The sequence below is a fragment of the Solea solea genome, chromosome 11 (assembly GCF_958295425.1).
Source record: "Solea solea chromosome 11, fSolSol10.1, whole genome shotgun sequence".
NCBI lineage: Eukaryota > Metazoa > Chordata > Actinopteri > Pleuronectiformes > Soleidae > Solea > Solea solea.
Window position 1 is genome coordinate 21,572,771 of NC_081144.1, and position 25,729 is coordinate 21,598,499.

Below are 25,729 nucleotides of genomic sequence, written 5' to 3' on the forward strand. Positions count from 1 at the left end.
CTGACCAGCGCAGCAACAGCGCAGCAACAACACAACACGTACAGGGACAGAGCAGAGAAGCAGAGAAGATTCAGTTACCACCTTTGTGACCTGTTGATTTTGGAAGACTGAGCATTGACATGGAGAAAATCCTACTTTCTGAAGTAGTTGTGATTTTCTGAATAGTAGCTTTGACTGATAAAAGTTAAAGTTGGGGTTTGATTATTAACACTAGTTATAGTCGGGTCCTCCCTTTGGTACTCAGGGTGTAGTTACCCTGTCCTAGTTACATGCATCCACATTTATTATCAGGATATAATATATAAATAATGTTGCATTACTGCGTTTGTCTTTTCTTTACCTTTGTAAACATTCCCATTATTCTTCCTCTGGTTAAAATCGCAGCTAATATTTTGAAGAACTTTTTTTTTTTTTTTAATTATGTGTAGGTTTTGTCACAAATCACAGCCTTTAAAACAAAATGTTGACGTTAAATGAGGACATTTTCAGGTTGTGCTTGAGATTTCATGTCCATGAGAAAGGGACAAGTGGAGAGATAGAACAAAAAAACATAAAACATAAAGCTGAGACATAATATAAAGTGAACAGTAAAGGAAGAAAATATTATGTTTACTTTTCACACATTACAAAAACCTGCATTCACTGATTTTCAGCTTCTTTGGAGCAGGAACAAGTTGCATATTATAATCTTCCACGATGACAGTACATGACATAATAGACTCCACCCACCTGTGGTTACTGAGACTCGCCATGTCTCGCACCGTCTGAGCCGTCTCTGATGCAAAGTCCAGCGCTCCGGCCACTGGTTTGGTGACAGTTCCAACCAGACCTTTACCTAAGCCTGAGAAGAAGCCACTGACTCCGCCCTCCGTCTTCACCCCCTCCACTGTAGACGTGATGATGCTCGTCATTCCACCGATGATACCTGGGAAACAAGAGAGCTTATTTTTTTTAGAGGACACACAAACTTGACAGGTGGACTGAACTCTGAAATCATCACTGAGGAGATCAGCTTTTCAGAATCAGAGGTGAGATTATACAGCGCGGTGACGAGCGATGAACACAGTGTGAACTGTGGGAGATTTGGATTAATATCCTTTGCCCGCTGACACAGCACAGCATGTACTGTATTAATTATTGCTGGAATACAGCAGCGCACGCTAAATCCTACACGCTGAGGATTAGTTCATGTACAGAATGTTTACTGTACTTGTGTACTAGCTGTGTGTGTAATGTACTGTACTATGCATTTGCTGCACTTTAATCTGAACGGATTTAATACGAGTGATCTGCCTATATACACTATATATATTTGAACAGGGCTTTCAAAACAATCCTTTTTTTGATTTTGCTGATGTGGAACAGTTAATATCAATAATTCACATTTTTTAATCACACTCAAAAGTCTGAATTAACAACTACATTCCGACCAGCGTATTTCAAAGTCCTTTTTTTAGGAGGAATCCAGTGTATAAGTGTGTGTTGTGATGTTATTAGGCTGCTCCAGGTACAAATCTTCACAGTTTAATGTATTAGGTATTGAAATGATACAAACAGCAGCTACTGCATTCAAATGTTGCCACTGGTTTGCTTCGTCCACTCTTGCTTTACTGGCACATGCTTCGATCCCCCTCTTAACTGTCGAATAAGTGCGAGGTTCATTGTTCCAGGCTCCTCCCTTTCACTACATTGCTCCCCACTCTCCCTCACTCAGCTCTCAGCCCACTTGTTGTCATTTTTCAAATTTAGACACTGGGTTGAGTTAGCGTCAGAAGAAGGGGTTTAGTTTTGAGAACTTGAATTATAGATTTATTTCAAATCAAAAGGAGGGAAGCAAAGCTGAGGTAACACAATGTCTGACTTCAGCCCTGATATAAATATAGATGGAAAAGGTGGTGAGACAGTTAATATGTGTATCGTTATGTGCATGAACATAGTGTAGCACGGGGTAAAACTCTTTGTTTCTATCTTTCAGAAACCCACTAGAGTCCCGAGTCTGGGGAGGAGGGGGCGAAACTGAATGTATCCGTTTTGAACACTAATGGCTTTGGTTTTATGTATTCTAAGATATTTGTCCAACCTTATCTGATGCTGCACAGGAGCGGCAGCAACATACAGGAAATTAGCTAAAAGTCAGCATCACTGATAGCAACTGAAAACTGCAATGAGTCAAAGCTGTACCATGAGCTAGTCCATGGATTCCTGCTACAAGGTGCTCTCCACTGGTGGCTCCGTGGTATCGGATGTACTCTCGCTCACTCTGGTGCCGGTTGTCCATGGTCTTCCCCAGCCCGTCTGATAAAGTCCCTGCAAACTGACGCACGACAACACCATGTTTGCACTCAGTGGCTTCACACATCATTAGATAATTAGGCTCTTATTTTGAAACACCAGCTGAATATGGTGACCAAAACAGTTATTGCACAAGTCCGAGGAGAAGTCGCTGTACCTTGGCAGCTGAGTTGGACACGCCATGCGTCACATTGCGTATGAGACCGCCCACGTTGCCGTACTTGATGAGCTCGGAGACGCCTTCGGTCACATCATTGAGGAGACCCATGGGATTTCCCAAGAAGTCCACAGAACCCAGGATCTGAGCTGCCTGGCTCATCAGCTCCTTCAGACGGGGAAACACCGGACAGTAGGTTTTATTATAATGTAACCAGCACAGAGAGAGAGAGAGAACACTGACAGTCTACACTTGACCACACATGTTCAGAGATATGTTCAGCAGGTAAATATGGATTTATTAAAAGGACACATATACCTACATACAGTTTATTGTTTACTGTTTATCTTTTTTAATCATACTTTCTTTTTTGTAAGAACTGTGACATCTAACTATATCACAAACTTCCCTTTCCTTCAGAACGAGCTGCCTAGTAGCAAGAAAAGGTGGTGAACATATTCTTAAAACAGCATATAATAGACCTTATTAAGTGATTTTGTTAAGTGGCTAAAATGAGTTTTTCCCACTCATGTGTCATTACCTCATACAATTGCACTAAATATAATTAATGACTTTCTTAAAGGTCCAGTGTGTAAAATATTGAGGAAAATGACTTTCATTTGTCAGAAACTGAATATAATATAACTGTACTTTTCTTTGATGATTTTATCAAGTTTTGTAGCAGAACAGACATTAATGAAGTGGGATTTTCTTAACCTGGACCAAACATGTAGTTTTACTGGAAATGGGAACTGAGTTTAGAGAGTGTGTGTCGTTCTTACCTCTCTGAAGTGCTTGAGGATGTCGTTGATGATGATCTCCTGGGTCTCGTAGGGATGCACTCTGGTGAACGGGTACATGTTGATGATGGCGTCTTCAAAGCGAACCAGTGGGAAACCCAGGGTGCCTTTCAGAGCCTAGAGCAAACAATGTCGAGCAAACATCAGGAAACGTGTGAATTAAAGAACAAGAATTAAGAGACTCAAATTTTTGTGGTGACAGGAGGCTGTGGCACAACTTTCTTTAATCCACAGGTAAGTCGTAGGTGACACTTGCACATAATGATGTGAACTGAACCCAAATGTAGTACATTTTCTTTTTCTTAGGTTTATTTGTGTTTTTATTTTCCGCCCTCTATTTGAGTGTATTAGGAGAGATGGGCAGATTTAAAGCTGGACACATCCTGCAGTGCCCCCCTTGGTGTTTAGAGGGAATTGAATACACAGTATGTTATTTTTCTTAGTTAGTTTAAGAGGTAACAGAGAGCACATGATGCTGCAACACCTGCTACAAAGATATGCCTTGTGCTTATCACATATTAACGTCACATATTAACTGTCCAACTGTGTCCATCAAAAGTTTATGACCACACCAGGCAAAGTTACAGTATAAACTATATAAATATCTGTACGTTCAACTCATTCCACAGCTTCAAACTAAAGGAAGAAAAGTAGTTTCAAAGACTGAGAACGGTCATGTGGCGGTACCTTGAGATCGGGAGGCAGTTTGTGAGAGGTGAAGACGCTCAGTTTGACCTGAGGCAGACTGATCTTCAGGTTCTCAAAGTAGTAACGTTTGGGAGTTCCTGCATCTTCACTGGGCTTCTCATGGATGTCGTCTAACTTCTCCAGCTCTGCATTCAAAAAAATAAAATGATCATTGACGTTACAATACTAGTGTATTCAGTCAGAGCGTCGTCACTCGGATATGAAGAGTAAAGACGCACCCGCTTGTGTCTGTCCACATCCAAAGAAGCTGAGCAGTTTGAGCAGCAGTTTTTCCTCAATGATTACGGTGAAGCGCCGGGCGGTCACCATCAGGTGCTGTTAACACATCAGAGATCATTGGTCACGTGATTCATGTACCGCTCAGAATGAAAAATAAAGACATCTGTGATTGGTGTAAGGCTCTGTCGTTGAACACAGCAGCGATTCAGGGCGTGTGACTCTCTCACCTTGAAGAGATCAGTGAGCATGAGGTTGCTGGGAACCTTGACAGAGTTAATCTGCAGTGCTGGGCCAATGTCATTGACACTGTTTTCGCCAGAGCTGGGAGTGACACACAACATGACGGGCTGGGTGGTACCAAGCAGCTGGTTGTCCACCTGAAACCAGAGCACAACAGACCAACGATTGGTTAGGTTCCTAAGTGACGAATACAGCAACAATAAAAACAATGAAACATTAGGCAACTGTTAGAGGCGAGATTCGAGGATGGGAGAGAGTCAGAATAATGTATGGCTAACTGGAGAGAGTTACAGAGATGAGGAGCTATACGGCTAAAAGCTCTGTGGGTAGCATGAGAAGGACGGAGGAGGAAGATTGTAGAGTAAGAGTAGTTGTGAAGATAAGAATTAGGCTGGGGAGGAATGGAAGAGCTTTGAATGTAAGGAGGACATTTAGTATTTGTATGAACAGCAATATGCACTTGTCAGTGACATTTACAAAAGGGATGATGTTTCTTTACATGCCATACATGATGAATTGCTCTTTTAGGGAGTGCAGTTATGAACATTACTGTGCAAAAGTCATAACAAAAACACAGCTGATTGCTGTGACCTTTGCACAGTACTGTAAAAAATGAACATTGAACATTTCCTTAGCTGTAGTGAGCTCACCTGGATGTTTTGAATGCTGAGCTCCAGCACCTCATTGGCAGCAGTGCGTGTGAAGTGGACGTCGATACCAGACAGTGTGGTGAAAACCAGCTCCTCGGGAACCTTGCTGACCAGAGATACACCCAGACCTTCTTCCAAGTTCACCAACACCTGCAAATGAAGACAAAGGGAAATAATTGTAGACATGTCCTGTACACACTACATGAGCCTGAGCCCCTACTTTTTTAATATTGGAGCAGTTAATAGTTTAAAATGTATGAAAATAAACTTGTTATTCAACCGTTTTGTCAAATAATTTGGTAAAATTATGTCCATACAGTCACAAATATTGTAAGTCACAGCATGTTGCTGCATAATTGTTTGAAATATCTGAACACAATATGAAACTATTGACTCTGAATGTCAGACACAGACTTTTTATGAAAGTCACAGGTTGTAATTACCTCCAGTTCCTGCTCAGGCTCTTTTTTCTCCACATCCTCTTTGCTCCGGTCCTGTTCTGTGCTGGACGAGCTGCGGATCACTCTCCTCTGGGTGCAGTCACTGATCTACAAACAAGGACAAGTAGAAAACGTGAGGTTGACTATCATCGTGATTGAGATGTATATAGTATCCTAGCTTTTAACAGATGTTACTATTACAAGAGGCTCTGTTATCGGACTTCCAGTGCATGATATTAGGAAAAAGTAATCAAACTGTATGTCCAATGGAAGTACATGGGTCTGTATTATAAAGCAGGATTTGCAGGTTTTGATCTTGTGAAGCTGGTTCACCTCTAATAGAGGTTAATCACCTTGGCAACATGCTGAACTTTTAACACTAACCCCCAAGGACAAACATTACAAAAACAATTGAAAAGTTAGCCCAAGTCCACGTGAACCTTTGTCCCAAATGTTTTTTAATTTTGGCATTCCTGGGATTTAGTGTCTACAGGAATGGGATGGAAGTCATGTATAGACAGAAATGTGCTGCCATCATGAAGGCATAAATATACAATTTATACTTTTCCTTTTGGGCTTTAATGGTCTTATTCTCACCTGCAGGACACGGGTGGGTCCGTCTGGCAGCACCTGAACTGACAGCACCCCAGAACCAGGTCTCATCTTCTGGTTGATGAACTGCTGCTCGGGACCAGGATCCATGAGCCCAGAATCTGGTCCCAGCACCACCTGTGCTCCATCATATAGGCCTGCAACACCACCCTTTACCTGAAAGGTATAAGACACAGTACGTAAGAGAAACTAAAGAAAACTGCGGTGGAGAAAATCAAAGGCCCATACACCAACTAAAGTAGAGTTGTTTAAATGCTGTTTGTGCTGTGTTTTGGTGGCTTGCATCAAAACCCTGGCTGTTCTACACTTACTGTATTTAAGATCTAGTTAATATAGACTAATTTAAGAAAACAGGAGCCAAGGCAGATTTCTACAAACGTGTTTTAACATTGTTATCGTGGATAATTAAATGTCGAGTAGAGGAATAAAGTGGCAAGTTTAGGCAATAATTGATATGATTACATTTTAATCAACAATAAAATGTATAAAAACACAAAGGATTTGCAATGCTTTCTGAAGAGATTGTATACTGTAGGGAGGCGTTTTTACCTGTACGACCAGCCGTGGGAGGCCACAGGTCAACATGCTGGAGCAGAAGTACCAAGTCTGGGTGGTGCTGCGGCGGGAGTCAGGCCTCCTCAGCATTAAAGGCTCAAAACTGGGAGAGACAGATGCTTCATTTTTACATTTGCTTTCCAAATTGGGTTCCGTCATGTAGTACAGCAGATTAAAAACTAATCAATCGCACACTACATCACCATCCCTCCATCACCTCTGTGATGGGATCTAATAAGGAAGAAGGCACAAATAGAACACTATAACTATTCTAAACTATTCACTACTAAGTCAACATAACAGAAAAGCTTTTCCCACAGCCTCTCTGGACAATCTCTAAAGAATATTTGGACTTCAGTGCATGTCTGAAGGCAGCTTAGCTTAACAAGTTTTATGCAATTTGCAGCATAGATTTGTGAAAATCTCTTTCAGAGCCAAGGAAAATTGGTATGGATACTGAAACACCTCTAAATTAATCTGTAACAAATTTGTGGACCTTGTGGATCGGAATCAGTTCAGGAAATCAGCAGCGATACCAGCCCTGGATACAATACTGTTGCACACAGTACAAACCTGTTGTCACTGACAGCTGCGAGTCCGGCGATGTCGAGCACCAAAGAGGAGTCCAGTGGTCGAGGCTGGGCGGGTTTGCTCTGCGGTGGAGATGAGCCTTCGTGGCACAGCATACCAGACCCAGTCATCCTCCACAACTGGGAGCGCTTCCCTGGCTCCTAAACAGAAGTCAACATACTTGTTACTATATCTTCATTGTTAGACTTTTTTTTATTTCATTCATTATTGTTTTCAACATTATTTTTTTTCAAATTATTTTATATTTTATTCGACCAAAAATGAAGCCCAAGATATTGAGGACATAGTTATGTCTTATTTTGCCTGATCAATGGCCAGATATGTCTTTATAACTACTATGCAATCATATAAATCAGACATTGTAAGTGAGTGAGTGTGGATTGGGAAACTTGAAGTACAGTCCTACTTTTTACCTTCTAAACATGCATTCAATCGTATTTCAACGCTTTTCAAACAACATTTATCACTCCAGAGGCAATTGTTTGACACCTTTAATAGATAAAACGTTACCTTCTTTTTCAGGATGACCCTCAGTGTATTTGTGTCCACATCAAGTACGAGTTCAGCACGGCTCACCGGGCGCTTATTCCCAACAGGTCTTTTCTCAGTATTCCTGCAAAAAATAGAATAACAATGTTTACCCTCATGAAAGGAATGTTCTTATGAGACAAAATATTATATAACATAAAATGGGAAAGTCCTGACATACTGTGTGAAAGTGTGTGTGGCGGCGATGTAGATGAAGTTCTCATAGTAGAGTTTGTTGTATTCTCTGAAGTAGTTCATGTCGGCTGTGACATCTGAGGATCCGGCTCCCTTCACAGTCAGAGTGAGGTAGGGAGGCAGTGTGGGCTCATCACAGGCGTAGTCCAGCTCTGAGCCGGCCTTCACTTCAGTGCGCAGTCGCATATCAGCCACACCGTGCTGCCAGAACTGGATCGGCACCTGGAGGGTCCAAACATATGTGTCTATACATTGACTGATATGCAAATAAATACCCACGGTTGCTTCACACAGTAATTTGACAGATGTGTGCAGGTGTAACAGTAGACTGTTGAACATAAGCGGTCGGTATCACTTCATTCTGATCGTCCATTGCTGACTCGCCACTAGTAAACAGGTTTCTCAGTATCATGTCAATAACAGATATTATGTCAATCATGTCAGTTAACACTTATTGTTGTACTGTTCTCAACTGTTTTTACTTTAATTACATGCTCCTGACACATGTTTACTGATGCAAGTGTAGTTTCCCTGGTAATAGTAGTTGTTATGGTAACTACAGGATAGTTGCCTGACAACAGATACGCAACTAATTGTCAACAAATCTATAATTTGATTTTAACAATGATAATCAACAAAGAATTTGTCATAATTGTGATCATATGTTGATATGATCCCGTTAGTAAATCAACTAATAAGACGCAGACACATTCTACAGAGAAGTAGTTAAATGGTGGTTAATAAGCACAGGAATCACAACTTATATTCAACTGGCAATGACTTAATTAGATGCCACTTAACAGTTGAATAAGTGTCAACTGATTATGTTGTTATACTTATACTGAATACATGTTGATTAATAATAGAGAGTCAACAATGGACTATCAAAATAAAGTGTTACCAAGCTGTCTGGTTTAATCCTTCACAACTAATAACAAACTCATTACTGCTTCTGTGACACCTACTTTCCTGTGTGCATCAGAGTGAAAGATAAAGAATGTCTTTGATAAGGTGCCATCTGAAAGTGAAGATCACTTTCACGCTACATCAGAAGTGCATACTGTATGTCCCAGACTATCATGAGCGGAATCAGGAAGTCCAAAATGACTCAGATTTTCCATTGTGGCTCACCTCAGAGACATTGTCGATGCGAAAGGGTGGAGGCAGCTGGTCAGTGTCAGTAAAGGAGACCTGATAGGTGGCTCCCTTCAGGGTGATCTCTGCCCGCAGGAAGAAACACTTCCCAAGTGTGTCCCTGTTCAAAACCAAGAGAGTCAACCTTCTGTGTATTTAAATACCTCAAATACTTGACTCATAGGGAAAAATGCCCTATTAGGTGTCAATAGCACAACATAGAGGACACATTCATGATTTACTGTAAATAATATTTCTAGCCTGAAGCACCAAAACAAAAACAAAAGGTGAACAATACATAATAGACAGTGATAAACTGGTGAAATGATCTATTTGCTATGTGTTAACTATATCAGAATAAAAACAGACAAGTATAAATATACAGTATTTTCTCCTAATGAAAGAGATTAGGGATGAGCCGATATGATACTTCGTATCAGTCTGACACTGGTCTCAAAATCGGGGTGCACCTTGGACATATCGCCAGTCCATCATAGGGTCACACAGAGACAAACAACCATCCACATTGACTCCACATCGACTATCAGCCCAAACTTAAGTGTAATCGTTGTACAGTAGCTCACCTCATGTTGACATGGAAGGACTTTGGTTTGTTGACCTCAAAGCCTCCGGACCATGTACAGTTGGGGGTATCCATGCGGCGCACACACAAAAGCTGGTCGTAGTCATTGCGCGGCCAATGGAAGACAACGCTGGATCCTGGCAGGGTGGATATGTAACCCTCGGGGTTGACCGTACCCTTGGACAGATGAATAACTTCATCACTGATTTATTCAACAACACGCAACAACTGAGCTCCACAGTGCACGTAAAACCCTCACCTTTCCTTTCGCAAACTCTTTCTGAGCAAAGGCCAGTTTGTGCGTAGAGCGGTTGTCCAGCAGGTAGCGTGGGGCAAAGGTCACTATGTGAGTGTCCCTGTAGCGTCCTTTCCCTTTACGCACACTGATTCCTGCATTGATCGGACACAATTAGATTTATTTGAGTTTAAACCCTGCTGTCTGAGGATGGAGATTAGAGCTGATGCTGCATCCATTAATCAGATATTAATGGACAGACAGTCTTTGAGTTCATGCTGTGTCCTTTGTACTGATTGTGATTCTGCAAACTTGCCTATGTTGTAGATGAGTCCAGGCCTGTTACCATGCTGTATGACCTTCACTGCCCTGACTCCACTCCCTCCATCCAGGGAGAAGCCCTGACACCAGCCGGGAACTCCTTCTGTATGGATTCCTTTCCCGATCCTCATGGTACACCTGGATCAAAAGGAAAGGAAAAATGAATAAAGATGACTTGCCAGGGATGTCCCGTAAATTGTGTCGCCTGTAAAAGTTAAATCTGATCTCATACTTACATAGCAGGCTGCTCCTTGTCTGTGTAGCAGAAGAGTAATGGGCTGAGGCTTCGGGCCAATTCATGCTCCTCAAACTGACCTGCAGCGTCAGCTTTGCCGTTGTCCTGCCGGAATATTAATGGCAGACCTGTAGGAGACAAACAGCTTTAGGAATGATAACAGAGTACATGAGTACAGCACTTTAAAGATTCAAATCATACAAATCTAGTATTCACATTTTGTCCTGTCCTGAATTTGTCAGATGTGATTACTAAAACCTCATCAAAGGTGGTTTAAGGATGCATGTGGACAGATTCCTGAGCCTCCATGAACATAATATATCCTTAGGATGCATTAGAACCTATACCAATGATGAGCTTACACTAAGTTATATAATGTTACAAAAGCGTAATTAGCGCTTTGGTTCACTTTGGACTCTTTGGGGACACATCTGTACAGTCACATTAGTTGAAAACATAGTTTTATTCTCATGAAAAGACATGACATTAGTGTATATTTGAATACAAGGCGTGGGGAACCAGATCTAATCACATGTGGTTACAGGTGGTTTAATGCCAGGTGTAAACAGCTGTACTTAAGAGCTGTCCACATGCCATCAGACCTCCCCGGACCGATGTTAATACCAGGTTTTAACAGGGCCATTAGCTCTAAAGATAAAGACAGCATTACCAGTCTTGTTGATGAGCCAATAGGGGGCAGAGATAAGGATCTTCAGCGCCCCCTGTGCTCGCAGAATGATGCGAATGGTGAGGCACATCAGGCGTCTGTTGGTGTCATACAGCCGCATGCGAACAACATAGTTCTGAGTCCCGGGAGGAATCAGCAGCTCTTTGCACACAGGGAAGTTCTCCAGCAGGACTCCTGAGGGACACACCATTAACACCAAGGGTGAGAATAACACAAGATGTTCAGAAGATGAAGTCCAGCTAGAGAGTCACCTAGCCTCCTGACCTAGCTCCATGTTCTGTGAGGTGTCAGCTGCATGAAGTACAGCCTCTTTTCCTGGCTTCAGCGATCCTTTAATGGGTGTCCCCTTAATGTAGAAGTTGAGGTCACACGGCAGCAGGTTGGCCAGCATCATGGTGGGCAGCAGGTAGATGGTGTGTCCTGGTTGTCGATAGATCTGCTTTGTACTGCCAGAGACCGTCTTGGCAGGCTGCTGCTCAGGGTAGTTCTCCTTTTTGATGACCACACAAAACCTGTAAGACACAGAATATACAGAATGAAAGAAGTGGTGCCACCGGACAGGAAGACAACAACCACAAACATTTCTCAGAGCTTGTTTTTACCTGAAGTTATGCTTGAGGTTGTCACTGAAGTCTGCCGATTGACACTCCCTCTTACTGCTGCTGATTTCTCCGTGCCGCTCCACACTGGTCCAGTGGATGGGAACCTTGCAGAAGAAGAGGCCCAGACCTTTGGGCCGTGCCTGCAGCCGCCAGGATGTCAGGTGGAGGGGGACTGCCAAGGCCTGAGCAGGCAGGATGGGCGGCAACACCACTGGTTCTACATACACAGGGACACTGGCTTCATTAAAATGAAACAATATGAATGTTCATTCAATCATTTACAGCACATTTTTATATAATTAAACAACATTTGTTATACACGTAATATAACTAAATTGCATTAAAAATGTAGGGCAGTCAAATTATTTATCTATTCCTCAAAGTTCAATCACATTTTTATGACACGTTTAAAATGGAACCTACATTTTTGTTGATGCACTGTTCTGACTTTGGGATAACATTGCAGATTAATCATGATGTAAACAAAATTGGAGCAGTATCTTACTGTCGGGAGCAGAGGGACTGTCCAGTCGGACCTCCATTGGAACATCCAGGCGATTCTTCACCATGAGGGCAGAGCGTACAGTGATGACCTTCCGGGCACTGCCCTCCATTGTGATGGAGAACACGACTCTGACTGGAGGCAGAGCTGAAAACTGAGAAGTGATTCGCACGTAAACACAAAACAGCAAGTTACCAATGTATATAGTAAACCTATATACTGCTAATTGATCCAAAAACAAGACTCGCCATACTTACATAAACATGTGGGTGGATGATGTTGGTTCTGCTAAGAGGACTGCCAACCTGTTGAAAAGTGAAGGAAAAGATCACATGCTTGACAAAGTCAAAGTCTGAGCTACTTCAAATGAACAATTCATTTCAACTCAACGTGAATCTTGGTTTGGAGTTTTCAAACTTACAGTGTTGGAAGAGTTGTTTCTATCTGGAGCTGCATAGCGGAAAAAAACGCCCACTTTGTCCACAGATACTGGCTTGACTTGTTCCCATCCACACACTCGAACCAGCAGCTGGTGAAGCTTCAGCTCGTGGGTGTGTCTGAAGCGCAGTGACAGCAAGAGATCAGTCATACATTAGTACGACATGACTGACAAGACTGTATATTAAAATATCGCCCACCACTTACACTATACTTAACAGTAATTTAACAGTAAACAGTCCAAACACTGGATTGACTTTGAAATCAAGAGCTGTACCGGTGGCGAAGTTTCTCTCTGGCTTCAAACTCAAAGGGAATCTCCTCTCCAGGCTGCACCTCCCTCCACTGACTCACATTGTGAGTGTCATCAGTTCCTGGACCGTGGACCTCTGAGATGGAGTCTGCACTACTGCTGTGTGACAACGCCACTCTGTGGAGAACAAGTGATTATCTTGACACAGGGGTCAGCAAGAAATCATCATATTTTCATCGGTCAGTTGCTGACCACTGCCTTAAAACTGAAGGCATTCAAGTAAGATCTGATTTTACACTGAGAGAGAGAAAAAAAAATCAGCGCACTATGGATGCAGCTGCAGCACAAACTAAGTAGCAGTATTAAGAAAAGGAAATGATGTGTTTAACAGTTACAAATGAATCAACGCATTGGCCCCGTGAATTTGAAAGTACTTCAGTTCATTGTGAAGCTGTCAGAGTAACTGTCAGAGTACATCAGCTGAGGAGGTGTTAACAGACGTAAGCCTGTGGCCACATGCGTCGACCCAGTCGACCTCCCAGTGTGGTTTTTGTTGCCAGATCTGAAGATGAGCTCAGGACGCACTTGAGTGCATTCACACCTGACTCTGGATCTGAATAATTGTGAGGAATGTGATGTACAGTTTTAAGCCTCATCTGGAAAAATCTGAAAATCATAGAGGCTTCAACTGGCCCAAAAGAAAAGCTTCTTTCCTTACCTATCCAGGTTACAAAAACACTGGAGAGATAGTCTGTATCTGTATTATACCTCATTAATAATGTGGTGTATTATACCTCTTAATCACTTACTTTTACTTATTTATAACTGCTATGTTAATACCAGACTGAATAGATTGCTTGAGAGCCTAGGTGTCTGTTCATATCTCCAAAAATACACTGTACCGCCACATTACAGTGCATTACGTGGTTACAGTTACCTTGTGGGGGTTGTAGTCAGAGTAGCAAACCACATGGTACATCCTGTGTGGTTGCGCAGAGCATACGGGACGAACGGCTGCCTCCGCTTGGACAGCTTCACATCTGCTGCAGACAGAAATGAAAACCAGATCAGAAACATGACACAAAGCTAACATGCACAGCTATTAATCTCAGCATGGGCTCTGAGATTAGAAACAGAAAAGTGAACGAAAAAAGGCTATGCAATAAAATATGAAAAGATTTTTTCTTTTTAAAGATGAGCGGTTTGCCTGACCCACACTCCAGAAAAAAGTCCTCATAGCTGCCATATGACTGGCGGAACACATAATGTATGAATATCAATGTTCCTAATAAAGTGATCACTCGGGTAGTGCACAGTAAACAGATGGACATATATTGCAGCATGAACTATGAATTACAAGCACCCAAACGTGACTTTGTTCACAAAAAGTGAAATGAACCACACAATGAGCACACATTTTTGTATATACACTATTGTAGAACTGTATCCTGTAACTGTTTTCACAAAACACCACAGAAATAAAATGATCTTTTCATATCAGCAAAAATGAATAAGCAAAAGTCAAATTATAAACAAAAGTGCAGAATGGTATAAATAAACAAACATGTCCACCATTTCCTACTCTAGGCCAGTGTTTCAAAAACGTTCTACTATATGGGGATCCACTTTTTTAAAGATGGCCAACTATGATGACACAAATCACTGTTCTGGAGCTTTTCATCATCGGGTGAGACGACCAGGGATGGAGTTTCTGGAGTCAGTGATGAGTTCAGTTGAAATTAGTTATTGAATACAGCTCAGATCCGAGGAGAACTGAGACAATGCCTAACATGAACAACGAGATGTTAACAGTGAATCTCAGAGTTAAGGTATATCTTTGGTTTGGAGGAGAGGAGGAGGAGAGGTGTCAGGTTAAGAAGCCTGGCGCCTTCCACTGCTCATACTTCAAGTCGACCTTGGGGGAGACTGTATAGTAGTGTAATCGGTCCTTTGCCTCAGTGAAGTGAGGTTCAACAAAGATTTAATGAGGAACAGTGGGTTACACAGAGGCCAGTTTCAGCTGGTCTATACTGAGTTGTTAGGTCTGTGCATAGCAATGTGAGTTGCTAATTTAAAGACCGAATAATACGTTTTTCCTCTTACAATTTCCACCAAGAGATTAATTTCATGCATGTTATTTAAGACATGTACACATAATTGTTAAGTTAAAAGTTGGGAAAATGCTTGCGGGACCCAAGCGAAATCTCCCGTGACCAATGTGTGGGTCTGGGGCCCTGTCTTTGGTAACCATTTACTGAAACCACGGAAGTTCTGTGGTATCATGTCAAGGGTTTTGTCCATCAGCATTCACAAGTGCTGGACATGCAGTGAGAACAAAATAAATAACAAAGTCCATGCTGCTCAGGCAAAAAATTCAAAGGAAGACAAAGGACAGACAAGACACACTTAGCGGAGACATCATCATGGTTGTTGCTACTCAAACCGGCAACATTTATCAGTCTTCATTAAGTTGTGTAGCAGATTTAATTGTATTCAGTGGCTCAACAGGATTCCTGCTGTGAGCATGTATATGTTCTAACAACAGGAGGCTTCTTCTTCACTTTATAACGGTTAGGCTCAAATTAACTAGAACTGTTTGTTGTGAAATGATGGTCCAGATGCAGCCGAATCTTACACCGTACGTATGTTAGAGGTAAGGACCTACATTTCTAATGTAGTATTCATTTTTAGATGACACATTAAGAAAGTATTAATAACATAATGATCATTTTTACAAGTGCAAACAGTTTGCACTGTAGAAGTATACAGAATATCAGGATTCACTAATCATCTCTCTCTCTCTCTCTCAAACACACAAAGATACACACACAAGAGAAATCTTTTTTTATGATGTATAATGTTCGAGCTTCTTCAGCCATGTGTGTTCCTGAGGCTGAGGGGCATGAGTTACTCCAACACAAATGTGAGTTTGTCATTTTAACAGACTCATTAACATTAAATGATTAAAAGTCTTCATGCCAGTCAATGTTTGCCCGTTACTGATGAGCAGCAATGTTTGCACACTTATCTGGATTTCATTTTCATCTTTTAAATCAGCTTCATGCATTTTGTTTTTACTCCGCAACTTTTATAATTGTTCCAAATATAATTACAGATATATTATATGACTGATATACTGTACAAAAATATTATTTTAGGTTTAATTCCTGTCTGTTAGTTGATGATCATGCTCCATAAAAAGACAATAGTAACTTACTACCAATCTATTTTGCCTCACATTACATTGCAGTTTGTGGGGAACACTTATTAATGATGACTGAATCAGAGCTGCGTTACTCTGACTGAGCGACTAAACTCCGAACTGTACCTCTGGAGTGACCGTGCTGCTCGAGGCAGGTCAAGCTGGCTGTGCTCCTAGTTCTAAGGTGAGCAAGAGGAGCACCTGATGTCAGAGAGACAGAGGGAACACAACAGAGACACATGCAGAGGGAACACACACAACAGGGTTAGACGTTCATCATCCTCATTCACTTCCCCGCGTCGGCAATTCATCACACTACCTTTAGGAACAGTGCAAATCATGCTCATCACTCCAAATGATCTCATTTTTGCTCAGCATAACAAGTCCAGTTACTTCCTACTGAGTTAGACGACCAGAGGATCTTGGTTGATGAGTTTTGTGGATTTCGTGGTTTGTTGATTTGGCCGATGCAATTTCATTGTCATCGTTAGCAAACATCATTTTATTAATATCGAGCAAAGCATTATGAATGAGATAAACAACTAAAACTTCTACGACTCAGAACGGAGTAGCCCATCAACCAAGTTTCTCCCGGGATGAATGCAAACAGACAGGATAGCCTTACTAGTCCTAAAATAACTTATTTTTATTCTGTTTTTCAACTGATCTGAATTTTATCTAACAACAAATGGATCTGTTTTAATTCTCTCTGACGCTGATCTAATCTCTAATTTCAGTCGTCAGTGCTGGTATTTTAAACAATTGAAACACTAACAGATAATGTAGAAATTAAACGTCCTACAAATTAACGCACACTCACACACGTATACCCAGTGGTTCATTTGAGGTTCAGTGGGTAGCCTAAAACTCACTCTGTCCGAGGCTGGGTGGGTCGACTGAGGATCCCATCCAGGGCATCATGGGTGAAGACTGAGGGCTCTGTTCCTCTTCACGACAGTAGTCAGCGATCCAGGAGCTCTTGGTGGTGTTGTATTGTTCTGAATGGATGATATAAAGACATGTTCAAGCCTTTATTTTTTGTTGTACATTTAAGTCACACAGAGTGATTCGATCATAACAGGAATGTAACATTTTCGGTTTGTGGACAATTAAGCTTTGTGAATTATGGAAGAATTTTCCAGGTGTGGGAAAGTCAAATGTAGTCTTATCTAAATATGTTCAAATATTCCCAAAATAAGTGCTTGAAAAGGTCAGGATGTCTCAGATCAAGAGAGAGAGAGATTTCTAGATTGTTGAGGCTCTAATGACTTCGGCATGAGCTCAGCAAACTCTCAAGAGTCAAGTTATCAATATTGCGTGTGAGCTTGTTCCAGCCATGACTCACCCAACAGAACAGAGGTGATATTGATATCCAGTCTCTGCTTGGCTCGAATCGCCATCTTGAGTCGTGGAGGGTGGAGGCGACCGGCGGCCTGCTGCTGCCACGCCAGGGAGCAGGGCCAAGGCTCGATGAAGGGCTCCCAGCCTGACACATACACAGAGTCCATTATTCATTTAACCATAATAAAAGATCTTCTCAAAGAACAAGCTGAAACTAAAGCCAGTATAAGCTTGATTACAGTCCCACCACCATGCTAACTTTGAATGATTCTAAAAAGTTGTCACGTGTTTTTAAAATTAGGCTTCAAATCATGTCAAATTCTGCGTCATTATCTGCTTTAAGATGTTGGAGTCGTGTCCAGTGGAGGAGACGAACACACACACACACATATTGACCAGCACAACCTGCACACACCAGTATCAAACTTCCTGTTCAACATCATGTGGAGAAGTGAAGTCCATTTGAATCACATTTTGTGTTACAGAGTGTTTGATGACATCATTCCGCAACTATTTATAACGGGCTAATTATATTCTGACAATACAGTATCTGTTCGCACTTTATCAAAAGCTTCGGCCTCAGGTCATTAAATCCAATCAACGAAGGCATCAGGAAGGACAATTAATCTGCAAAACTTAACTTAATCCTGCGAGTCATTCATTTATGCCGATACTGTTGCATCATAGTGTTTACAACACGAGGTAGAGCACAAATAAGAAATGTGTTTTTTTTGTGACCTTCAAATGTCCCCTTATTGCGCATTTGATTTATGAATAAAGCAACATGTTGTGCTGCTCTGCAACATCAAACAACATTCATTTTATGAAGATTCTTCATAGGTAACTGCAATTATGGGAAGAGTTTTTCCCAACACGGCCTACAAAAAAAAACAATCAGGACACGAGTCTACCTTCTCCTGTAGATGTTTTTAATGAATGAAATGGCATTTTATTTAGGTTAAGTGGCGTTGTATGTCGTGCATGTTTACCTCCCACTGTGTTTTTTTATGCTGTTGTAAATGCTCGCCTGTACAAGTGTGTACAAAAAACTTAAATATTACACAAAATATCATCACAAACGTAAATCGTATTACCGGACAACTCCCTGTTGTAGTAGTCTCCAGATAGAATGAAGCTGGCTTTGCCCTCCTGTGTGGAGCCGATGCGCTGCAGCACATAAAGCCCTGTAATAAAGAGACAGAAAGATAATCAATCACAGGCTCAAAAACTGCGGCACTTTTGTACCCGAGTGTACAACTACTGCTTATTCAGCACTCCCGTAAACATCTAACAGTCATAACTGTGTTAACTGATGTTACCAGTCACTTTATAAACCCTTGAATAATGCATGATACATAAATAACATAAATAAATGATTTGTTAAAACTTCAATTAATAGTTAGTAAATGTTTATCACAGCATTTACTAATGCTGAATAATGTACCCTCATCATTAAGTGTTACCATATTATTATAATAGTCACAAGACTACTGCATGTTTACAGAGACAGAAGGCAACAACAAACACCAATCAACAAACTGCAATAATCGCACTAAAAACAGCTTTCATCAAACAGTCATAGCGAATGTTGGATAGGAAAGACCTACTAGAAAAGGTGAACTCAGCCAATGGTATGTCACAGTCCAGACAGTCATCGATGAAACAGATACAGACACTCTCAGCCTTCACCTCCACCCCAGACAGAGGAGCAGAGTGGCTGCTGGAGCCAGAGTCCGACCTGGCTCTGGGACGACCCGCCATGCTCTCAGCGTTCTCCAGGAGCCAAGTGGCTGCCTGATCCAGCTGGCCTGAGGAGCGCATTACGCTGTTTTTACAGAACTTTTCATAATTTCATCGTAATTTAGACTCTGTAGGGTGTTTAAGGCCTCACTCACCTTTACAGAGGATCAAAGCTCTTTTGCAGTCCTCTTTCCTGAAGCCCAGGTCTTGTAAGCGTGTGAGTTGGCCCTCTGTGGAGCAAAAAAAATTAGCAACTTTAGTAAAACTCCACTAAAGACAAATAATAGTAATAACTTATTGTATATAGTATATAGTCTGTCTGTCTGTCTGTCTGTCTGTCTAGCAGTTAGTGAAGTATCTAGCTAGCTGACTAAGTATTTAGCTAGCCAGCTTACTATCTAGCTAGCTGGCTAGCTAGCTAGACCATCTATCTATCTATCCACCTATCTATCTATCCATCTATCTATAGTGTACGCTATAGAGTGGGGACCACTGGACAAATTAAATTTGTGTTGACTGAAGTGAAAAGCAGTAAATAAAATCCCTGCTGGTATTAAAAATTAGCTTGTCTCGAAATAATAATGCATTACTAAAAGTGTAAATGTTTAGGAAGCTAATACTGTATACCGAGGGAAAATGTGGAAAAGGTATCAAAAATGTGGAAACTCTACCTACTACTAACCTGTGGATTTGCTACTTTATTGTTGTTCTGACAACCAAATAAATCCCTTTTACTTGTATCTTCAGTACTCAGGCCCTTTGATAGAAACTGTTCACCACAGCTGATATTTAATGGGAAATACAAGGATACTGTGAGGCCATACAGGAGGAACTAAAACTACACAAACCAACCAAAAATGAAAATGAAAAAAATAAATACTCATCCAGTTGCTCAAATCTAAAGACTGGTGACAAACCTATGAGAGCCTCAGTCTTTTGCTTGAAGCTGTCTTTGGCCGTGGCAGCAGAGTCACTGCTGAGGGCCGTCTTTGACGTCTCGTCAGAATTGGGTGGTAGTGTTGTGCTGGCAGTAGGGATGGATTTGGCGATGGCCAAGAAGAGCTGAATGTCGTTGTAGGACAGGCGGATGTCGAGAGCAGGAAACTGAATCTGACAGAGAATAAGCACATGTCATATCATTAGACACCATATAAAAAATATTACATCATCATCATTTGTTTTTTTTCCCTTTACTTCCACAATAAAACGTGCAGTGACCCTCTACAATGAACCTTTTGGCTAATTGCTAACTCCTTACCTCCAGCAGTGGCGGGATGTCCTCCACATTGAAAGCATCCAGTAGACCTGAGCTACTCTGGTATGTGGGACTCCCACACAACTCCACCTGAATGTTGACAGGGTCAATGATGGACAGTGCCGTCTCCTGTTCACTGCCAAGCCGACAAGAGAACACCTGCGATTGAAAAGACATGAATTAGTGATGCAGCTCACTTAAGAGTTTCCTGTGTAGCAACAATAGACTGCTTTCAGACATGAACTCCAGAAAACGGCTGGAGACTTGGGTCCAGAGTTTTCCACTCTTGCATGAAAAACACAGTGAGAGATTAGGTCAGAGATGTTCACAACAGCAGGAGAATGTCCACAACACCCAGGTGAGGGGTGGAGCCTAGAACCTTGGACAAGAGCTTTCACTTAGAACCCTTCTGGACAATCTCATGGATATTAGGGGTCAGTGCAAGTCTGTAAGCAATATAGCTATAGAAGGAGCAGTTTTAGTATATATTATTATATCTTTATGACCCAATGGCTCGTGTGAGTCCCTTCCTGTTGACCTGGGCCCTTTGGCACCACATGTTAAGCCTACAGTCACAAATCTGGGTTTTAAAATGACAGGACAGTGACATTGAATTGGACCGTCAAATTGGTGGAGTAGTGAAGTTCAGCTTTTTTTCATTTAAGAAAGCCAACGAAGGTTATAAGCATATCCTTTCAAAACAGCAATTTGAGACAGTAATCCATGCGTTTATTACGTCTCGCCTGGATTACTGCAATGCACTTTATTTTGGAGTCAGTCAGCTGTCCCCCTCACCAGTTTCCAGCACTTCCAAAACACTGCTGCAAGTCTTTTAACTGGAGCACATAAGAGGGAACACACAACACATATTTTAGCCTCACTAATTTTAAAAACTAAAACTAATTGTTTTTAATAAAGTTTATTAAAAACTCCACTGGCTGGAGTTTATTAAAAACTCTACTGGCTGCACAATTTATTATTTATTAAAAACAAATAAATTATTTTATTTGTTTTTAAATCCTCTGAGCTGCTTCATCCTTACACTCCTGCCCGGTCTCTGAGGTCAGCTGATCAGCTGCTCCTACGGATACCCAGACTGAAGCTCAGAGGGGACAGAGCTTTTTCTGTTGCTGTGCCGAGATTGTGGAACAATCTTCCTCTGCATGTTAGACACGCCCCTTCACTGTCAACTTTTAAACTGCATCTTAAAACCCATTTTTACTCTTTGGCTTTCGGCCCTTTATAGTTTTATTGTATGTTTTATTGTTTGTTCTTAGGTCTATTAGGTCTTATGTTCTTATATTGTGTTTGTTTTTTCTATCTCTGATGTATAGCACTTTGTTTCAGCTGTTGTTGTTTTTAAAGTGCTTTATAAATAAAGTCGGACTGGATTGGATTTATGTAAACAAGTAGCAGATTGACTGAGACTGGGGATCTTGTGATCTGTAGAATCTGGTGAATATGAGCAGTGACTTAGTGGCTTCAGCAGCAATGTTTAACCGTGGTCTGTTGCTATGACAGCGGGAGACCGCACCTCTATTCCTGCGAGGCTGCCAGAGAAGGGTCTGTCCAACAGACGAGGCTTGTAGGTGAGGACAGTGGTGCCTTTCAGAATGATGGCATGTGTGTCTGGACAGGATGAGTCTTCCACAACCACGAACTCTGTGCCTGGAGACCAAAAGGACATTGCAAACATTTCATATACACAGGTAAGATTATTTACATTTCAAATTCCAAGATTTACAAGTTCACACAAAGAGTTGAATATGGTCTGCCAACAGCCCAGAGAAATGTCATCAGTAGTTAACAGTAATTAATACAGTAATTCTCAAAGAGAAAAGAGACAGAAACCTGCTGATTTTAATGAGGAACAGTGGGGAGTGAGGCTAGGCAATAATTCCATAACAACAATAATCAAAACACAATTTTCTTTCTTGAGCAATATAGCAAGAGCTCAATCTATATCACAATCATAATTAATTTGAAGTATTTTTGTTAAATATCCATTTATCCATTTTTTGGATAAATGGATGGTGTAATTATACAGTACATGTTTAATACCCGGAGTGGGATTTAGCCTTTCTCATCGACCTAAAATGCATAATTTATTCTGTTAATGAACAGTTATTCAATCTTCTTAGAGAACAATTATCTTCCTCTGACCTGTGACGTTGATCTTGACCTCCAGACAGTGTTCCTGGGTGACCTGCACTGTGGACCTCTTTGTGACGACGCCACTCTTGACAGTCTTTGGCATGACGGCCCCAGTGGTGCAGATGGCAGAGGTGCCTAAGTCAGTGCTGGTGTTACTGGGCCAACGCTGACGACCTTCGGCGTCGACCGTCACTTTCTCGGCTGGCATCCGCAGGAAGTCTCGCACCAGCTGGAGCCAGTCGAAGATGAGAAAGACCCTCAGGTTGTTGAGGACCACCGTGAAGCAGGAAGCGTCGCGTGTGGACCTGCAAGAAGATGAACCAGCTCTTAACTATGTGACATTTTAACACTCAATTTCTCTGCATTGACACATGAAATGAATCCAGTGATACCTGTAATGGAGTTCCAGCTGCAGTGTCGCCCGGTTAGTGCCTGTTTTTGAAGGCTGGAGGATGCAGTCATAGACGTTGTGCTTTGCCCCATCGGCTCGAGCCGTTCTTTTATTCAGTCCGGTGTAGCGAGTATCATATGCCAGCAGGGAGTGAGACACCAAGTTGACAGACTTGGATCCATTGGAGAAACTCTCAAAGAGTAACTTGGATTTCATGAAGTCAAACCTTTGCAAGGAGAACATATAAGAAGAATTACAGGAGAAATACAACTTTTCTGTCACTTCACTGTAAAAATGTGTCTCTTAAATGCTCAACTATGACGTAACATAGTTATTCAATCAATGAAAAGACGAGTAAAGGTTTAAGATGAACTAACAGTGAGCTGTGAGGAACATTACTCTGGCCAACAGCTAACCCACATGCATGAAGAGTATAGGTTGAACAACTGTCAAAAGAAATGCATAGGTGCAGTCCATGGAGGCTCACCTCGCCAATGAGCATTTGTGTTCCGTTGGTTTGGGCCTGTCAAAGAGCTCCAGGCTGACGTCCATCATGTCCACAAGGAAGGACAGGGTAGTGTAGACATCACCACTCAGCACAGTCTGAATAGAGATATGACACGTTTATGTAATTGAGGAAAAAATATGGACACAATATATTAATTAATCTGAAAATTTAGCAATTTCTGCAGTTTGGTTTTAACAGAAAATTGAAAACTGCTGATACTGCAGTTACTGCAATTCTGACACAGTTTTGGCATTTGAAAACAAAAAGTTAATAATGTTGTGCAGGTATTCACCACTAGAGGTCTCACAGTTACTCATATTTATTTATTCATTATCCAAGACATTATGTTTACAGAGTTTGACACAGTGTACGTGCTTTCTTACATAGATGCTGGGGTCCAGCAGATTGTATGGTCGGAGGAATTCTTCCACTGGTTCGCCCAAGTTGTTCTCCAGCAGCCCTCTGATCAGCTGGTAGTGCTCCAGGTCCAGACAGCAGTGGACTGACGACAGGCTGCCGTGTATGGACATGTCCGGTACTGCGTGGCACATCTCCCTGCACACAAGAATGAGGGCTGAGTATGGTGCTGCACTCACACATGTTATATTCTATATTCTGTGAGAAAGAGAGTCTTCTTCTCTTTTTGTTTTTAGTCGAATGGAACCCACTTTTCCTAACAGTGATGTGTACTGTGTTTGCACAGGAAGTAACATTGTGTGAAGGGACAAAAACAAGAAAACTACATTCTGGTAAAGCTTTGTTTCTAGGAATACAGTTAAACAGAATGCTTTTTAGAAGACAGGAGAAAATTGATAAGTTGGGCACTTTCTCTCATGCAACACATATTGTTCTTTGAATGGTGAGAGAGCAATTTATCTTACTGGGAATAAATCTGCCTGATCATGATAATAACTTTAACTTTCAATAGAATAATAAAAAAGGAAGACATACTTGTCCAGGTTCCGTTCCAATTTCAGCTTGAGGCGGCAGCGTTCCTTCAGCAGGTTCTCCCCGGTGCGACGGACAGAGTACGAAGGGAAGATGAGGTCAGAGATGTCAGGAGGTTTACTGGCACAGTCTTGAGGCTGAGAGGGCAGACGCTCGGCCGCGAAGACATCCATCTCCTGTAAGTCGAGTGAAATGCAGTCCAAAAGGCACACGTGGTCCTCTAATGAGAGAAGAAAACAGCAATTTCTTTTTACTGGAGTGCACAGTGGAGAAAGAAAAGATCGGCACAAGGTTCTGGTTATTAACGGAACAGAATATTAATTATTTGTACAGCAATTTGTATCGAGTTTATTTAAGTTATTTCAAACTTTCATGGTCTCGCTGTGAATCACTCTAACACTATGCAGACAATTGACTAGGGTGCTGGCAGGAGAAGTTCCTGCAAATATCTGGAGTGATTTTAGTAGGCAACATTTCAGTGTCTGGAAACAGCTTTAAGGTTTTTAAATAAATGTCATTACTGATGTCTTTATAACACTTAAAGGTGCATTGTATTTCTTTGTTTGAGTGTTTGTGGCAACACAAACCTATGTTCTCTTGGCCATTCTCTTCAGGGACCCTCCTATTGGCTGGGGCCTGGGGTTTGCCAAGTGAGAAACCTGTAGAGGAGGAGAAGCTTCTACTTTTCTCCTGTTGACTACTGTTAGCTGCTGCACTCCGCACACGCTCCTTTTTAAAGCAAGAAGAAAGAGACATTCAGTTAGACATACTGAGTCCATGTAGCCACGATACGATCCAAGACATACACAATCAAGCGGATGACTATTTTTACTATTTAACATACCAATAGCTTTTGAGATGGTTTACCAAATCTTAACAATTCAGTTTAAATTTTCCAATCCCTATTGACAGAATTAATTCAGTCATTCAAAGTGGGGGCTGGGGCAATGAAAGGTTTATTTTAAAAGTTCCTACTCTTTGATAAAGCTCCCTGAATTTAGCTGACATTATCTCCTTAAGTCAAAAAAAAACAAAATTGACAGTATGTTGCACTTTTAAATATTATGGAAAATTCAACAAAACGTGTCAGTTTCCAGATTTAAGTGTATCAAAGCAATACACCAACATTTTCCTGTAAGTTCACTGATCTGTTTATACACTTCATGACTATAGGTTGATTGTTGGAGGCCGTTTGGTGTTGACATCACAGTG

General features: G+C 41.4%; 1 protein-coding gene across 1 annotated transcript in view; it reads right to left on the bottom strand.

Moving 5' to 3' along the window:
- vps13d (vacuolar protein sorting 13 homolog D) overlaps positions 1 to 25,729 on the bottom strand; it is a 45,909-nt gene that overhangs the window by 2,241 nt on the left and 17,939 nt on the right. The window contains exons 26-67 of the mRNA XM_058641935.1: positions 25,105 to 25,246; positions 24,521 to 24,737; positions 23,953 to 24,124; positions 23,549 to 23,664; positions 23,063 to 23,287; positions 22,680 to 22,975; positions 22,051 to 22,184; positions 20,520 to 20,675; positions 20,179 to 20,371; positions 19,417 to 19,491; positions 19,129 to 19,329; positions 18,616 to 18,705; positions 17,526 to 17,666; positions 17,053 to 17,178; positions 16,307 to 16,381; positions 13,916 to 14,018; positions 13,003 to 13,155; positions 12,709 to 12,844; positions 12,545 to 12,592; positions 12,291 to 12,441; positions 11,786 to 12,002; positions 11,448 to 11,695; positions 11,166 to 11,357; positions 10,497 to 10,623; positions 10,256 to 10,398; positions 9,964 to 10,094; positions 9,706 to 9,881; positions 9,119 to 9,242; positions 7,974 to 8,209; positions 7,775 to 7,877; positions 7,247 to 7,404; positions 6,668 to 6,776; positions 6,104 to 6,274; positions 5,510 to 5,614; positions 5,067 to 5,216; positions 4,404 to 4,553; positions 4,176 to 4,272; positions 3,937 to 4,082; positions 3,232 to 3,366; positions 2,450 to 2,617; positions 2,182 to 2,314; positions 730 to 925 (exon numbers count right to left, since the gene is read on the bottom strand). Of these exons, the coding sequence (XP_058497918.1) occupies positions 730 to 925; positions 2,182 to 2,314; positions 2,450 to 2,617; positions 3,232 to 3,366; positions 3,937 to 4,082; positions 4,176 to 4,272; positions 4,404 to 4,553; positions 5,067 to 5,216; positions 5,510 to 5,614; positions 6,104 to 6,274; positions 6,668 to 6,776; positions 7,247 to 7,404; positions 7,775 to 7,877; positions 7,974 to 8,209; positions 9,119 to 9,242; positions 9,706 to 9,881; positions 9,964 to 10,094; positions 10,256 to 10,398; positions 10,497 to 10,623; positions 11,166 to 11,357; positions 11,448 to 11,695; positions 11,786 to 12,002; positions 12,291 to 12,441; positions 12,545 to 12,592; positions 12,709 to 12,844; positions 13,003 to 13,155; positions 13,916 to 14,018; positions 16,307 to 16,381; positions 17,053 to 17,178; positions 17,526 to 17,666; positions 18,616 to 18,705; positions 19,129 to 19,329; positions 19,417 to 19,491; positions 20,179 to 20,371; positions 20,520 to 20,675; positions 22,051 to 22,184; positions 22,680 to 22,975; positions 23,063 to 23,287; positions 23,549 to 23,664; positions 23,953 to 24,124; positions 24,521 to 24,737; positions 25,105 to 25,246 (6,365 nt within the window). The remainder of the gene's footprint in view (positions 1 to 729; positions 926 to 2,181; positions 2,315 to 2,449; positions 2,618 to 3,231; positions 3,367 to 3,936; positions 4,083 to 4,175; positions 4,273 to 4,403; positions 4,554 to 5,066; positions 5,217 to 5,509; positions 5,615 to 6,103; positions 6,275 to 6,667; positions 6,777 to 7,246; positions 7,405 to 7,774; positions 7,878 to 7,973; positions 8,210 to 9,118; positions 9,243 to 9,705; positions 9,882 to 9,963; positions 10,095 to 10,255; positions 10,399 to 10,496; positions 10,624 to 11,165; positions 11,358 to 11,447; positions 11,696 to 11,785; positions 12,003 to 12,290; positions 12,442 to 12,544; positions 12,593 to 12,708; positions 12,845 to 13,002; positions 13,156 to 13,915; positions 14,019 to 16,306; positions 16,382 to 17,052; positions 17,179 to 17,525; positions 17,667 to 18,615; positions 18,706 to 19,128; positions 19,330 to 19,416; positions 19,492 to 20,178; positions 20,372 to 20,519; positions 20,676 to 22,050; positions 22,185 to 22,679; positions 22,976 to 23,062; positions 23,288 to 23,548; positions 23,665 to 23,952; positions 24,125 to 24,520; positions 24,738 to 25,104; positions 25,247 to 25,729) is intronic.